Source organism: Lactuca saligna, chromosome 1 (assembly GCF_052625555.1).
Source record: "Lactuca saligna cultivar CGN05327 chromosome 1, ASM5262555v1, whole genome shotgun sequence".
Taxonomy (NCBI): Eukaryota; Viridiplantae; Streptophyta; class Magnoliopsida; order Asterales; family Asteraceae; genus Lactuca; species Lactuca saligna.
Window position 1 is genome coordinate 89,464,686 of NC_136417.1, and position 15,077 is coordinate 89,479,762.

A 15,077-nucleotide genomic window follows, 5' to 3' on the forward strand; every position below is an offset into this window, starting at 1 on the left:
AGAAAAACTAATTAATTGGAAGTATCTAGTGTCGAAGTAAATGACATATACTAAGTTCTTGATTAGCTTGTTTTATGAGTAGGAGATCATGATATATTTTTTAATATTATTTTTTTAGAAATGGTTATTGGTTAAACTTAGCCTTTTATTCATGTAAAAGTTATTCAAAGAAACAATTTTGACTTGGCCGACTCAAGTTAGAAGTAGAAGGTTTGCTAAGGCAAAGGGTTTGTAGAGCTTAACATAGACCTTGCCTAAACACTTCCTCACATTAGTTATCAAGAGCAGTTCCTCAACACGACACCTCATGAGCTGTTTGATAGTCTCTGACTGTAAGTTCAGAAGCACTTCGCAGATGTTTAGAAGAATCTACCAAGGAACTTTTACCAACATAAGATAAACTGGATTTATAAATCTTGGATTGAAACAAATACATATCTTTATATAGATAAAACAATTAAACAAAACAATCTCAATGATATATTCAAATAATAGATATTACATAATAAAGTTTATATTAAAAAGAGTAAATTACACGAATGATCCCTATGGTTTAGGGTAATTTGCACGTTTGGTTCCTAACTTATTTTTTTAATTCGGAAGGTCATTACTATCTGTTTTTGTTACGCACTTGGTCCCTATTGTTTGTTTTTGTTACACGTTTGATCCCTATCTTAGCTAAAAAGACTTTTATTTAAATAGGTAAAAATGGTGGGATAGGTAAGATAAGGTGAAGAATGTGAGATTGGGAGTGTGTTTATTTAAATAAATCAAAAAATCAAAAGCAAAATAATCTTTTTAGGTTAGTGAGGGACCAAGCGCGTAACAAAAGCAAAAAGCAAAGACCTTCCGAGTTAAAAAAATAAGTTAAGGACTAAACATGTAAATTACCGTAAACCATAGGGACTATTCGTATAATTTACTCTATTAAAAAATCAAACTAACCTTTAACCAAGTATAGTAGAAAATGTTTTTTAACTATATTACGTGTTATAATAGATAAACTTAATTATAAAACACTGAACCTGATTTGGGTAAAAAAAATCATCATCATCATACACATGGACCATAAACTATTTGAAAATAATTAGAATAAATCATCATTATCCACATCTAACCCTTTAAAATAAAGGGAGAAATCAAACGTAACTTTCATAATAATGTAAAAGTCCTTCTCGAGAACTTAACATATAAAAACCGATAAATACAACAAGATAAGTATAAGAAATGCAAGAAACATATAAAAACGTTTGAACATTTTACACAATTATTTATTATTATTGGTCAAGTGGGGTCCACTCAATTCGAAGATCCATTTCACCGGATTCGACATTTTGGAGTTTTAATTTAACCTCTTGTATGACTTTCCCATCGATAATATTGACAATGCTATCTTCCAAAAGTGCATTATCATGTGATTTTAGCCATTTTCCAATTTGCATATTTTCTAATATTCCCGCATCCCCAAATGCCATTGCGGATGTTATTAATGGCATAATATAAATCTCCGCTTCCCCCATTATATCATCCGCTGAAAATGTATCGTGATCAAACACTTGCTACATTCACAAACCATGAGGAATTAGTTTAAAGTTAAAAAGTTTTAATGTAAGAGAAAAATACCCAAAAAAAATGATGTAAATCACACGAATGGTCTCTATGGTTTGGGGTAATTTGTGCGTTTGACCCCTAACTTATTTCACGAATGGTCTTTTTAAGTAAGACAGGACCAAGCGCGTAACAAAAACAAACAGTAGGGACCTTCCGAGTTAAAAAAATAAGTTAGGGACCAAACGTAGAAATTACCCTCAAGACCATTCGTGAAATTAACTCAAAAAAAATGTACTTTTATTGTTTTATCGATTTAGCCACTTAATTGTAGTGTGGTGATTAAACCGTTACAATTTGGGCTAAAAGCAAGAAATATAAATGTACTTTCATTTGTTTGTTGGGTTAATCTCATAAAAGTCTTATATTTTGTGTTTTTTTCTATGGAAAATTGTCAGGAAAGTTACACTTTAGACCCAAGTTTTTTTTTTAACATAAAAGTCATGATTATTTCATTTTGACCCATATTAACAAAAAAATCTTTTTTTTTTCTTTTAACAGGAAATGACATATGATTGTGTTGGGAAATTGTCAGAAAAGTCCCAAAATCTTTGAAAAAGTTTCACTTTAGTCCCAAAAAAAATTTAAACATAAAAATCATGATTATTTCATTTTGGCTCAAATTAACAAAAAAGTCATGTTTTTTCTTTTAACAGGGAGTAAACTACACGAATGGTCCCTATGGTTTAGGGTAATTTGCGCATTTGGTTCCTAATTTATTTTTTTAACTCGGAAGGTCCTTATTGTTTGTTTTTGTCACGTGCTTGGTCCCTATCGTACATAAAAAGACTATTTTGCCATTGATTTTTTAATTTATTTAAATAAACACACCCCAACCCCACCCCTCTCACCTTACCTTACGTACCCTCATCATTTTTTCCTATTTAAATAATTGTCTTTTTAGGTAAGACAGGGACCAAGCGTGTAATAAAAACAAACAGTAGGGACCAAGCGAGTAACAAAAACAAACAGTAGGGACCTCCCAAGTTAAAAAAATAAGTCAGGGACCATTCGTGTAATTTACCCTTTAACAGGAAATGATATTATCGTGTAAAATCAAATAATCGGACTTTTCTGTTCAAAAAAAAAATTAGGACCAAAGTGAAACTTTTCTGAAAATATTGGGACTTTTCTGACAATTTCCCTATCGTGTTTTTACAAATAATTGGAGCTTTTACGTTCAAAAAAAAACTTGGGACTAAAGCGTAACTTTTTGGAAAATATTTAGACTTTCCTAACAATTTCCCTTTTTTTGGGATTAAACTTCAACTTTATTTAAACCATCGAACTTTTTAGTTTTACTCGAAAAACCCTCACATTTTACAATTTTTGGAAAAAAAAAAATGACTAAAAGGGCCAGATCGGGAGAAATAAAAAAATATAAGGTCTTTTTCAGGCGAAAAACAAATTTGAGGATTAATCCTGAAAAAACACAAAATATAAGGTCTGTTTTGAGAATAACCCTCTAATAATAGGGCAAATTGTGGGAAACAGAAACATACTTTGTCTTCTTTATGGATATACACAATATACTTTGAGTTTTATCATTAATGAAAAATGTTGATGTGGCCGATCAGAGAACATTTGATTCATTTGCCACATCAGCATTGTCAGATGCCACATCAGCAAAAATATGAAAAAAAAAAAAAAAGAATTAATTGTATAGTTACCAGTTTAACAGGCCCGTAATTCTGAGGAACAGAAAGCATAAGCTCCTCATTCCAAATTGGATTCAAGTTGCTATTCCTTACAGTTGTTTGTGCCTTCTATTTCCATTTCAAAAAAAAAAAAAAAAGAAAAAAAAAAAAAAAGGCATCATGATTATTGTTAGAATCATTTCTAATAATATGATATGATTTGTTTAAGGGAAAAAGATTCCCCTTTATGTTTAAAAGTATCAAATAGAAAAGAAAAATTATATTCTATTTAGCCACTTAACTATTTATGTAGTGACTAAAACATTATACTTTTGTTTACTTTAAAAAAAAAATAAAAATAAAAATAAAAAAAAAAAACTATTTTTTCAAGGTACTTTCATAATGTATTGATTTAGCTATTATGGACTATTATTGTTACAAATAGTTCTGTGACTAAATAGATAATAGAGTAAATTACATGAATGGTTCCTATGGTTTGGGGTAATCTGCACGTTTGGTCCCTAAATTGTATTTTTGTTGCGTGTTTGGTCTTTACCGGATCTAAAAAGACTAAACTGCCCTTCTTTATTCCTTTTGTAATCTGTTTATTCTTTATTTGTTACTTATCTTTTAAAAAAAAATGTGTATTTGGACACTTTTTATAACCAGGAAAAATGATTTTTGAATGGTCAAAAAATCTCAAAAAAAACCTTATATTGTATTTTTTTTGGATTAAACCTCAAATTTATTTTTTCCTAAAAAAGATCTTGTATTCTTTTGTTTTTTCCAAAAGCCCTCAACTTTGTATTTTTTTCCGAAAAAACCTTCAACCTTCTAAATGCTTCCAAATAAACCCTCAACTCTTTTAATTTTTCTCAAAAAAAAACCCTCACATTTTGCAATTTTTTTTTTTTTGGGAAAAAATGACTAAAAGGGCCAAATCGGGAAAAAAGAAAAAAATAATAAAAATAAAAAGGTTAAAAAAACACAAAATATAAGGTATTTTTTGAGTTTAACCCAAAAATGTATAATGATTTATTCACTACAAAAATATGTTAAGTGGTCAAGTCAATAGAATGGTGGAAATATATGCATCTTTGAATATTGTTTTTGTACAAATACTCTTTTGTATTAAAACACATACATGCACTAATAATCTTTTTATATCTATATTTTTTATTTGAGTAAATTACACGAATGGTCCTTATGGTTTAGGGAAATTTACACGTTTGGTCCCTAACTTATTTTTTTAACTCGGAAGGTCCCTACTGCTTGTTTTTGTTACGCGCTTGGTCCCTATCTCACCTAAAATGACTATTTTGCCCTTGATTTTTTTAAATTTATTTAAATAAACACACCCCCCAACTCCACCCCTCACCTTACCTTACCTACCCCACCATTTTTTCATATTTAAATAATTATCGTTTTAGGTAAGATAGGGACCAAACGCATAATAAAAACAAACATTAGGGACCAAGCGTGTAACAACAACAAACAGTAGGGACCTTCCGAGTTAAAAAAATAAGTTAGGGACCAAACGTGCAAATTGCCCCAAACCATAGGGACCATTCATGTAATTTACTCTTTTTATTTTTAATTTATGGTAGGGGTATAAATGGAAACTGACCTGTTGTCCTAAAGTAAGGACAACATATGGATCACTTGAAAGCATGTCACGAACAGCAAGGTTTTTTCCTCTTATCACTGTGATTTTCAAGACTCCAATGAATTCCACCATGCCTTTCTGTCATTATATTTTAATAATCATAAATATAGATAAAATAATGATTCAAAGGAAAATTTTCATAAATATATCATGACATGTATAATTTTTTAATAAACTTACATTACTTGGAACATTGTCCATAATCTTTCTTGATAAACTTGATTTTAGAGAGCTAGAATTACTTGATGAGATCCTTAAACTTGGTTTCAAGAAATCTTGAAGCTCATACTTTGACCTTCATGGAAAATGGTCAAAGATTGAGTTGACCAAAATAGACAGATACCCATAATAGAAACTCATTAAAAGATTAAAACCCACATAAGATTATAACAAATGATATAGTTTCTAGGTATTTTTAGAAGGGTTTTATGCAGAAAAGTCTCATTATTTTGGGAAAGTTTTTCGATAAAGTACTAAATCGTTTTATTTAGAAAAGTCTCGTTATTTTGTGAAAATCACATAATCTGTCATTTCCTATTAAAAAAAAAAAAAAAAAAGACTTTTTCGTTAATTTGTGCAAAATGTTAAATAACTGGGAGTTTTCTGTTAAAAAAACAGATTTAGGAGTTTATCGAAAATTTTTCCAAAATAATGGGACTTTTCTACATAAAACCCTTTTTAGAAAGAAAAAAAAAAATATTGAAATTTAATTTAAATCATGAATTTTTTATAGCATCCTAATTTCATTTCTTTATGTTGGTGGAGATTTAAGATCATAATGAAGACAATTATAAAATGGATTTAAGAAAAAAGATTCAAAGTACAATGTTCTTTAAAGTAAAATTCCTATAACAACAAAAAGGGTTAATCTCAAAAAAAAAACCTTATATTTTGTGTTTTTGTTTTTCCGGATTACACCTCAAATTTATTTTTTTCCCCTAAAAAAGATCTTGTATTTTTTTCATTTTTTCCGATCTGATCCTTTTAGTCATTTTTTTCCAAAAAAACTTGTAAAATGTGAGGCTTTTTTCAAGAAAAAACTAAAAAAGTTGAGGATTTATTTGGAATCATTTAGAAGGTTGAGGTCTTTTTCCAGAAAAAAATACAAAGTTGGGAGGCTTTTTCACAAAAAATGAAAAAATACAAAATCTTTTTCAGGCAAAAAAAATAAATAAAATTCAGGTTTAATCCGGAAAAAAACACAAAATATAACGTCTCTTATGAGATTAACCCTAACAAAAAAGATCGAAACCACAATGTTGTAACAAAAAAATAAAATAAAAAGCATGGTTATTATTTTTTTTTATAATCCCCAATTAAATAAAAGTATGTTGTTTTTTCATTAAAATCAGTTTGCTCATGCAGATTTCACAATCTACTTTTTCTTGATATTCAATCAGCACATAGTTGGGAAATCATGTTTCATGGAATGGTGAAGAGATGAACAAAAGGGCAAAATCGTCAACCTGATAAAATTTGAACGATGTTCTTGAGAAGCATCAGGTCTAGGTTTAGAAATTCCTTGAGGAATATATGCTTCATAGATTGAATTTGCAGATGCATTTCCTCCAACTTCAATCATGGCATCAATTTCAGCATCACTCCATGAATCTAATGTCACTGATAAAACCTGTCAAATTCATTCAGATTATTATTATCATTAAAATTTGTTTCAAGAATGTATTTATTTATTTATTTGGAGAGGGGTAACCTTGGAAATATGAACACCAAGACTTCTGTGAACACCACAACATTTTAAGCATATGAACACTCCGATATTAGCAGAACTGAAATTCAAGATGAAATATTTTCATATGATTATACATGAAAAAAAATGTAGAAAACTGTTTTTGTATAAAAAAGAAAAAAGAAGGGCTAAAATATAAATACAATCATAAATCAAGTTTCTGTTCACAAAATATATATAGAATCAATTTTGTGTGTTTTAAGGACACTTTAAAGTAAATGAACAGATATTAGATGAGAAAAAAAAAGAGAGTTACATAATTTATATGTATAAAGTAGATGACATGTAATCATTAACAAAGTAATAATAACATTGTGTTCTCTAATTTTCTTTTGGTGGGAAAGAAATAAAGGAAAAGGGAAAAGAAAGGAAACTAATTATTTTATTCATGTTCTACAGTTGGAAAGAAAGAGAAGAAAAGGTGACAGTTTTTAGTGTTCTTGAATTAAGGGAAAGGAAAGAAAAGTTTAAAGTTTTACCATTTTGTTTTTTACTGAGTAAATATTTGAAAATTAAAGTTCTTTTAATTCAAGATAAAAAAAAAAACTCACGCCCATTTAGGATCAGGTGCACCACAATCAGCACATGTTCGATTATCACGTTGCTGCAATAGATCTTTTAATCTTCTGTTACCTACATTATCATAAAGAGTTATATAATCTAATAAATCAGCCATTAAAACAACTGTTAATATTCAAGAAGCTAAATATACATGAATAGGACTCAAACTCTTAAGTCAATGGGACAAAAGTTGCAAAGTATTTACTTGAATACCCTTTTATTTTACATTCATAACACCTTCTAGGTATAACATTTGCACTTTTTTGGTGTAGGATTCCAATTTTCCCCAAAAGTTAGTAGTCGATATAACAGGGCGTAAAAGAGCAATCTACAAAAGATGCGAAATCTAGACATAGATAATGATTTTCTTCCAATTTTTGGGGGAATTGGAATTTCTTAGTTTATCATTTTATACTACAATTTTTGGACAATTCAACTAATAACAGGGCGTATAAAATCAAAAAGCTCAATCGAGTATACGAATCATACCAGAAGGTGTTTTCCCAAGTGCAGACGAATGGTGACTCATCCTTTTGCCTACAGACCACAATCAGTCAATCACCAAACAGAACTTTCAATTCTCTAACTATGCAGCTCTACACCACACCGAAATCCAGAAAAAGCTCAAAAGCAATATCAGATTTAATCAATCCACAACGGATTCTCAAAGTCGCGCCTTCTTTCTCCAAATCCAACTCGATCGAACTAGTTTGTAGTTGAAAATGAGCAGAACTTGAATCCTTCAAAGTCGGAAGAGTTTAGAGTTGCAATCACGGATATAGGCGAAAGTTAATTAAGATTTGACGAAGTATAATCAAATTGATGTGAACGAAATGGAGCAGAAATCGCGATGAAGGATCCAAAGGTTTGAACTTTTACCTGATGGGTATTGTCAATTTGAGCAGGTCTGTTAACGTTTGCGTTGGAATGGAAGGTAAGAGGGATGTGAGGAGAACGTGCTCCGTGACCAGTTGGGTCACGAAGGGGGCGGTGTAAATGGATGTGTTATTTAATGCTTTCATACATGAGACGCAACAACGATAATGAAGTCAAATATGTTCTTGTCAAAACCGAGTTTTTTTTTTAGGAAATATGTTTGTAACCTTCTTGTCTTTTACAATGAATCTATTTAAATATATAGGGATAATGACTTGAAAGGGTAACGAACTTTCGATTTTTGTCACATTTAGTCACTAAACTTTTTTTTTCGTTATCTATTTGCCATTGAACTATTGAAACTGTTCACATTTTACCCTTATGACCGGCTGTTGCCGGTCATAACGGTAAAATGTGAACAGTTTCAATAGTTCAATGACAAATAGATAACGAAAAAAAGTTTAGTGACTAAATGTGAACAAAATCGAAAGTTCGTTTCCCTCTAAAAGTTCAATGACTAAATATGAACAAACTTCCTCTTGTATTATGTTTTACCAAATTATTTATTTTTGTTAAATTGTAGCAACATTTGTTGATGAAGAAATCTATGAAATAAAAAAAACAAAAACAAAACCCGGAAAATATATTTAAAAAAAAAACAAAAAACAAAAAACCGAAATAAAAAACCAATGGTTTGACATTTTCCAAAATAAAAAATCAAAATTTCCAAACTGATTTTGGTTTTACAAAAAAATGAATCATTCTCACTGATGTGAATTATGACCATTGGTTTGGCATGCGAAATTTGTGACATCCCATGAATATGTAGTTACAACATTGTCTGAACTCGTAATTCATAGTAAGGGGTTAGAGTATCATCGCATAAATACGTAGTTACAACATCACCTGAAATCGTAATTCATCACCTACAGGTTATGGGCCTGCTGGTGTTTCCACTGGGTTGTCTAGAATAGTCTGTAGTCGCCATCTATACTCTGGTAGATTACTACATCGCCACATTATTGGTTAAGGTTATGGTATCTCCTTTCATCCTACATCACATATTCATCATCATCTATTTACTTAATTATCATCACCTTTCTATCATCACCTATCTTTCATCATTTTATTTCATCACATTGCTGGTTAAGGTTATGCTTCCTAACTTCGAACCCCAAGGTTTACTCTACGAAAGCATCATATTCTCAGCTCTCTGGACCTAGAAGGGTCCAGATCTATCACACCATGCAAAAAGCTTAAGATAGCTCTTCCTCTCACTCTACACATTCAAGCTCGCTAGGGTTCTCACTTATGGGAAAGGTAGTCGCAATTGAAGGCCATAAGTGCCTTTAAATATGGCTCGGGCCCAAAGATTTAGGGTTTCTGCCAACAGCGCAGACTCGTTGAGTCGCCTCACCGACTCATCGAGTCCATTCATTAATTTGAGTCATCAGTCGCGACCTTACTCGACGAGTTGAGGCGTCAACTCGTCGAGTCTCTCTTCTTAACTCAAAAGAAAAATACTTAAATTATGATACGTGGAAATCCGGATGTTACATTTTTTTTATTTCATAGATTTCTTCATCAACAAATGTTGCTACAATTTAACAAAAATAAATAATTTGGTAAAACATAATACAAGAGGAAGTTTGTTCACATTTAGTCATTGAACTTTTTAGAGGGAAACGAACTTTCGATTTTGTTCATATTTAGTCACTAAACTTTTTTTCATTATCTATTTGCCATTGAACTATTGAAACTGTTCACATTTTACCCTTATGACCGGCAACAGCCGGTCATAAGGGTAAAATGTGAACAGTTTCAATAGTTCAATGGCAAATAGATAACGAAAAAAAGTTTAGTGATTAAATGTGACAAAAGTTGAAAGTTCGTTACCCTTTCAAGTCATTATCCCAAATATATATGATACTAATAATAATAATAAGAGGGAAAAAAACAAATATATTTGAATATCAATAAAAACATGTTTTAGAAAATAACTAATATTTTAGTTAAATTATTGCGATCGATATTATAAAGTTGATAGACGATCTGCAAAATCATCAAAACCAATGTGGTTTTGATGAAATTCGTAGAATGTTTATTTTATTTTTTGGAAATGATAATTGTGAAATAGTAGGTTTCAAAGATTAGACATATAAAAAGTGTTAATGACATAAAAAAAATTGTTTTGTGTTTACATTGGTCAATAATATTTGTTTTTTTGTATACATGTCATTATTGAACTTGTGTCGCATGTTAAAATAAAATATAAAATTGTCGATCGTTATAGGTAAAAAAACTTGTTACCTAAAACAAAATATGTTAGTCATTAACCCTTTTTTTTCTATATAATTTTTTTCATAGGCTGGTGTTTTTCCTTTTTGTTGTGGAAGCCATTAAAAAAAATAACATAATATGAAACCACTTATATTTAAAATTGTTATATTAACTTAATTTAATAGAAACTATGTATAACTAGATGAAATTAGATGCGCATTTGGTTCTGGGTTTCTTTTTTTTTTTTTTTTTTTTTTTTTTTTTTTTTTTTTTTGTTATTTGAAGGTGTATTAAATAAGAAATCATCCACAGTTCTTCAATGTCTTTAAATGTTGCAATCCTTCACTTGTCACTTGAGAAGTTGATTAGTTTAGCGACACCAATTGTCTCTGACCTGCAACAAAACACAACAATTAGACAATTAGCCTTATCTATCTTAAAATATTTCATAAATCCATTTTCATCTAACATTATCTGTTTTTTCATCTAACAATGGTATCATATGCAAACCCTTTCCAGTTCAACAAAAAGTAAAAGCTAATAAAACAAAAAGCTAATCTAATTTATAAATATAAAATAATAAGTTTATATTACAATATAGATAAATAAGTGGTTGATAAAAAGTATAATGAAAATGAAAACTTTTAAAATTCTTAAGTGTTAAAATAGTCAAAAGCATTGTTTTTTTTTTTAATGTATAACAATTCAGCCCTGATCACGAAATCATTATTGAAAAATAGAGAGTGAAACTGTAGAGAAAAACTGACAATCACATATGTTGGAAAGTGACTACCATGTAAAGCAAATTAGCCATGGTTTTTTATCCTACCCGGTTAATACCTGAATCAGTCCCGCATTCGTAAAACCAATCCGGCTAGATTGCAGGTCAACAAGGGTACAATTGGCATTACCTGATGTGTGAAGCAATTTGGACTAATATAGGTACTAACTTTCATCCAAATTTATCATAAGTTTTATGAAATTTGTTCACATCAATGTTTTTTCATTGCTTCCATGTCACAGAGTATACAAAGTTGCTTCAATGATGAAAAAACAAATTCAAATCATTAGCCACTACCCAAATAATAATAATAATAATAATAATTATAATAATAATAATAATAATAATAATAATAATCAAAACTATTTTCATTCAAAAGTAACCAAATTTAAACTTTGTTCAAGTGAGTACCTCAAACTAATTTTCTAAAGCATTAACCACCCAACTTACAATTTTATTCTAGTATTACGATATTTTGTATTTTTTGTTCCATGGTTATAAACTTTTTTTTGTTGATGTGACAGATTTATTGAAACAGTTTCGTTATATAGTTTCAATAAATATGTCACATAAGCACTTTAATGTTTTCATCATTTTCATAATATCATAACAAAATTGAAATGTGGCTACTATTTTAACAACTTTTTTCCCATAAACTTGCCACACTCAAACAAACAAAAATAAAAAAAATTCATAACAATGAAACAAAATTGAATGTTCAGTAAGTTTATGATACGTATTTGAACAAATATAAAAGTTTGTTACTATTTACTAAAGTTTTTAAATTTTCAATTACCATAGAGTGACAGTAGCTGACATCAAATATGAGTTGTTGAAAGAAGAATCGACTCTTCTCATAATCAACATAATTAAATGTTTGCAAGAAAGAAAAACAACAAATGATTTCATATAAAATTAAAAAAAAAAAAGGAAAAAGAAAGAAAAGAACCTCGTCTTCATTAAACCTCCCTACAATGCATATTCGATCAAAAAGTTCCCCTTTAGAAGCATATTCTATCACAATTGCCAAATGGGTTAAAGTAAATGGTAAATTATCTTATTGTGAATTTTTTTTCTTTGTTCTTATAACCTAGGCTTTTAGGATAAGAAAACCCATCTATCATTCTTCGTGGCTTCCTTGACATTTCATCAGGTTTTGATTGGGTGAAAAATAGGTGTGTAAAGAACTCCTCAAAAGTTAATTTTTCCACTGTCCATCAAAGTAACCATAATTCTTGATTAATTGAAAATTAACCATGCTTCTAATTTCTTTTATCAGTCTAAATCATAAATACCTGGATTATATCGTAGTAATTTTTGACAGAGATCAATGCACTCGGGACTTAAGTCCTTTACATCTGGAGGAAATTGCAATTTTGTTGATTTCATGATATTTTGAAGCAACTGCATGAAAGGTGAAATGATTGTTAACTTAAACTATTATATAAAAAAAATATTATATCCTTGAAAGCAAAACACTTTATGGAAATATATAAATCTGAATTTACAAGTTGAAATAGAATGGTACCAACACTCCATAGATCAACATGTTTTTCCATTTCTATGTTGATTTAGGATATTGATTGAAACAGAAAGTAAACTAAAGGATACCCTGACATTTTACAGAATGTAGTACCTTTGCATCATACTTATGAAGTTACATTATTTCTGGTGACAGTTCACACAATTGTTCAGATGAAATGGAGATCAATTTCAAATCTTCCAACACATATTCTCAAGTCAGGTGTTCCTCTCTTAAGGACTCCTCATCGCTTAGGCCTGCATATACATACAACTGATGTTTAATCCCCAATTCCAAAGAAAAAAAATAAACAAAGCAACATAAACACACACAATACACAATACACATCACGATTCGATTCAATTTGATTCCTCCAAATGAAGTTAAAAACATAACAGAAATACAGGACAATAGAAAAACACATATACAGATTAATCTAAAAAATCAATGAATCGGACTTACTTTAAACCAGGAGTGATGAAGACCAGTCTCATCGAAGCCGATAACGTTTCTGATGGCAAGAAGATATCCGAGACCTTCATTTACCTCAACAATTTATCGTATATGGTGGGAAAAGAAAGAGCTGGAGAGGTTTCGATGAGGAAAATCAACTAATACAGGAAGGCGTGACAACCTACTTACCTCCATCAGAAGCCTTTCGCCATTCATGGCCTCTGACGATGCCGTAACTGACAAACGACAGCAACGATATAGCTATTGTCTTCATTCCCTATCTCTCGCTCTCTCGCTCTCTCTCTCTCTCTCTCTTTCCGATCTCACTCTGTCTCTGGGACTCTAAAACACAAATAGATTTTTGGGTGAAGAAGACGAATAGGGATTAGAGGGAGAAAGTTATAAGGAGACGGAGAATTGGTGCGAAGAAGAAGGATCGAAAGACGAATTAGAACGACACTCTGAGTAGAGGAAGAGAGATGTGGCGATGGGATCCAGAAGATGAAGAAAGAGTAAACAAGAAAGAAAAACAAACCGTATTGGAGGACAATGGCGACAATCGACTTTGAGGAAGATAAGATAAGCATCAGGCGGAGTAGAAGTTTCAGAGGCAAAATAAGAAAGGAGAAGGCTTACGTGTGCAAATAAAAAAGAGAGAAAAGGTAACTGTAGCTAAGGTTTTGAGAATTAATAGTATATGCTAATGCGTGGTTAATACCTTTAAAATGATACTAAAAGTGAATATTATTGATATGTACTTTGATTTACTATATACCAAAAATAAACATGTGTTTATTTGCATTAGTGTAGAGTAGTCATTATTATTTCATTTATAGTAACATTAAACATTATTGATGTAGTTTTCTATTTTTTAATATATAATATACAAGATATAATTATGTTATTAATTAAGGTTGTGTTTGGCGCACCACAACTAGCTTATTTTTTGAGTTTTTTTATGTTGTCGTATTTGACAAGTGAAAAAGTAGCTTATAAGCAAAGCATATAACCTACTTTTTTAAAAAACTACTTAAACTAACTTTTTAGGAGTTTTTTTTTTTTACAAATATATCCTTAATTAATTATAGAAACATGTTTTCTTAAATGTTTTTTTTATATTTTTCAGCTAGTTTACTAAATGTTATTTTTTATCAATTAGTTTTTCAACTAGCAGCTAGTTTGTTATTTAACAACTAGCTTTTCAGCTAACAACTACCTTTTAAGTTTGTACGTCAAACATAGCCTTAATGTTAGTCGGTCATAGTCTCTCTTATCAATGGCATGTTTTAGGGATATATATTTTCTCTTATCTAATGCATATATCATTTTCATATCTTTCTTTCTCTTTATCAACAAATGTCTAAAAAGTATCAACATGTCACCTAACATGACCCAACCACTTTAATTCATACAAAAAACAATTAACTTAAAATACAAATTTTGTTGAACTTGTAACTTGGCTCATTCAATTTGCATTCATTTTGTGATCTCAGTTTAACTCTAGTGGAGAAAATGAAAAATATGATTATAACATAGTCTAGTTTTTTATTTTTATTTTAAATAAGGCGACTTACTGATTTTTAACAACATGTTTTTTTTCAACTTTATTAATTACTATTACTCAATATTTAATTATATTAGATTTTTGTACTTCATAGCGTCAATTAACAAGTAATATACTTTCAACTACAACTATAATTTGGCTTAGTTTATGACTTTTTTCTATGATTAATGACTTAAAAGGGAAACATATTTTGTTTCATGTTCAAATTTAGGCAACCATGTTTTTTGTACATATTTGATCATTGAGATTGTTTTACGGGTTAAAAAAGGGTAATACTACTGTTTGTTATAGATAATATTACCTTTTTTGAACATGTGAAATCTGCAAATACAAAAATCTCAGGGTAATGACCTTACATCTAATCTTCTAGTTCCTATGTCCA

General features: G+C 29.8%; 1 protein-coding gene and 1 long non-coding RNA gene across 3 annotated transcripts; both read right to left on the reverse strand.

Moving 5' to 3' along the window:
- Positions 1-1,062: 1,062 nt before the first annotated feature.
- LOC145041293 (ADP-ribosylation factor GTPase-activating protein AGD12-like) lies at positions 1,063-8,252 on the reverse strand. Of its 2 annotated transcripts, XM_078989305.1 has the most exons (9): positions 8,099-8,252; positions 7,709-7,959; positions 7,210-7,291; positions 6,623-6,698; positions 6,378-6,541; positions 5,092-5,206; positions 4,873-4,989; positions 3,279-3,374; positions 1,063-1,559 (listed from the first exon to the last, which is right to left on the reverse strand). In XM_078989305.1, exons 2-9 carry the CDS (start codon positions 7,746-7,748, stop codon positions 1,278-1,280), a joined length of 972 nt encoding a protein of 323 aa, XP_078845431.1. In that variant the 5' UTR covers positions 7,749-7,959; positions 8,099-8,252; the 3' UTR covers positions 1,063-1,277. The 2 variants fall into 2 exon arrangements, with proteins under 2 accessions (XP_078845431.1, XP_078845432.1); XM_078989306.1 differs by lacking the exon at positions 3,279-3,374.
- A 3,720-nt stretch (positions 8,253-11,972) lies between these two features.
- On the reverse strand, positions 11,973-13,761 carry LOC145000070 (uncharacterized). The gene is made up of 4 exons (XR_013661106.1): positions 13,141-13,761; positions 12,793-12,935; positions 12,452-12,560; positions 11,973-12,366 (listed from the first exon to the last, which is right to left on the reverse strand). It is a non-coding gene; the product is annotated as an uncharacterized LOC145000070 (long non-coding RNA).
- Between the last annotated feature and the right edge of the window lie 1,316 nt (positions 13,762-15,077).

Bases quoted from the DNA above. Each gene is read 5' to 3' on its own strand.
- LOC145041293 (XM_078989305.1), bottom strand. From the start codon at position 7,748: ATGAGTCACCATTCGTCTGCACTTGGGAAAACACCTTCTG. The intron at 6,699-7,209 runs GTGAGTTTTTTT...CTTGAATTTCAG, and splicing joins GCACCTGATCCTAAATGGGC to TTCTGCTAATATCGGAGTGT. The intron at 6,542-6,622 runs GTTACCCCTCTC...TGAATTTGACAG, and splicing joins TTGGTGTTCATATTTCCAAG to GTTTTATCAGTGACATTAGA.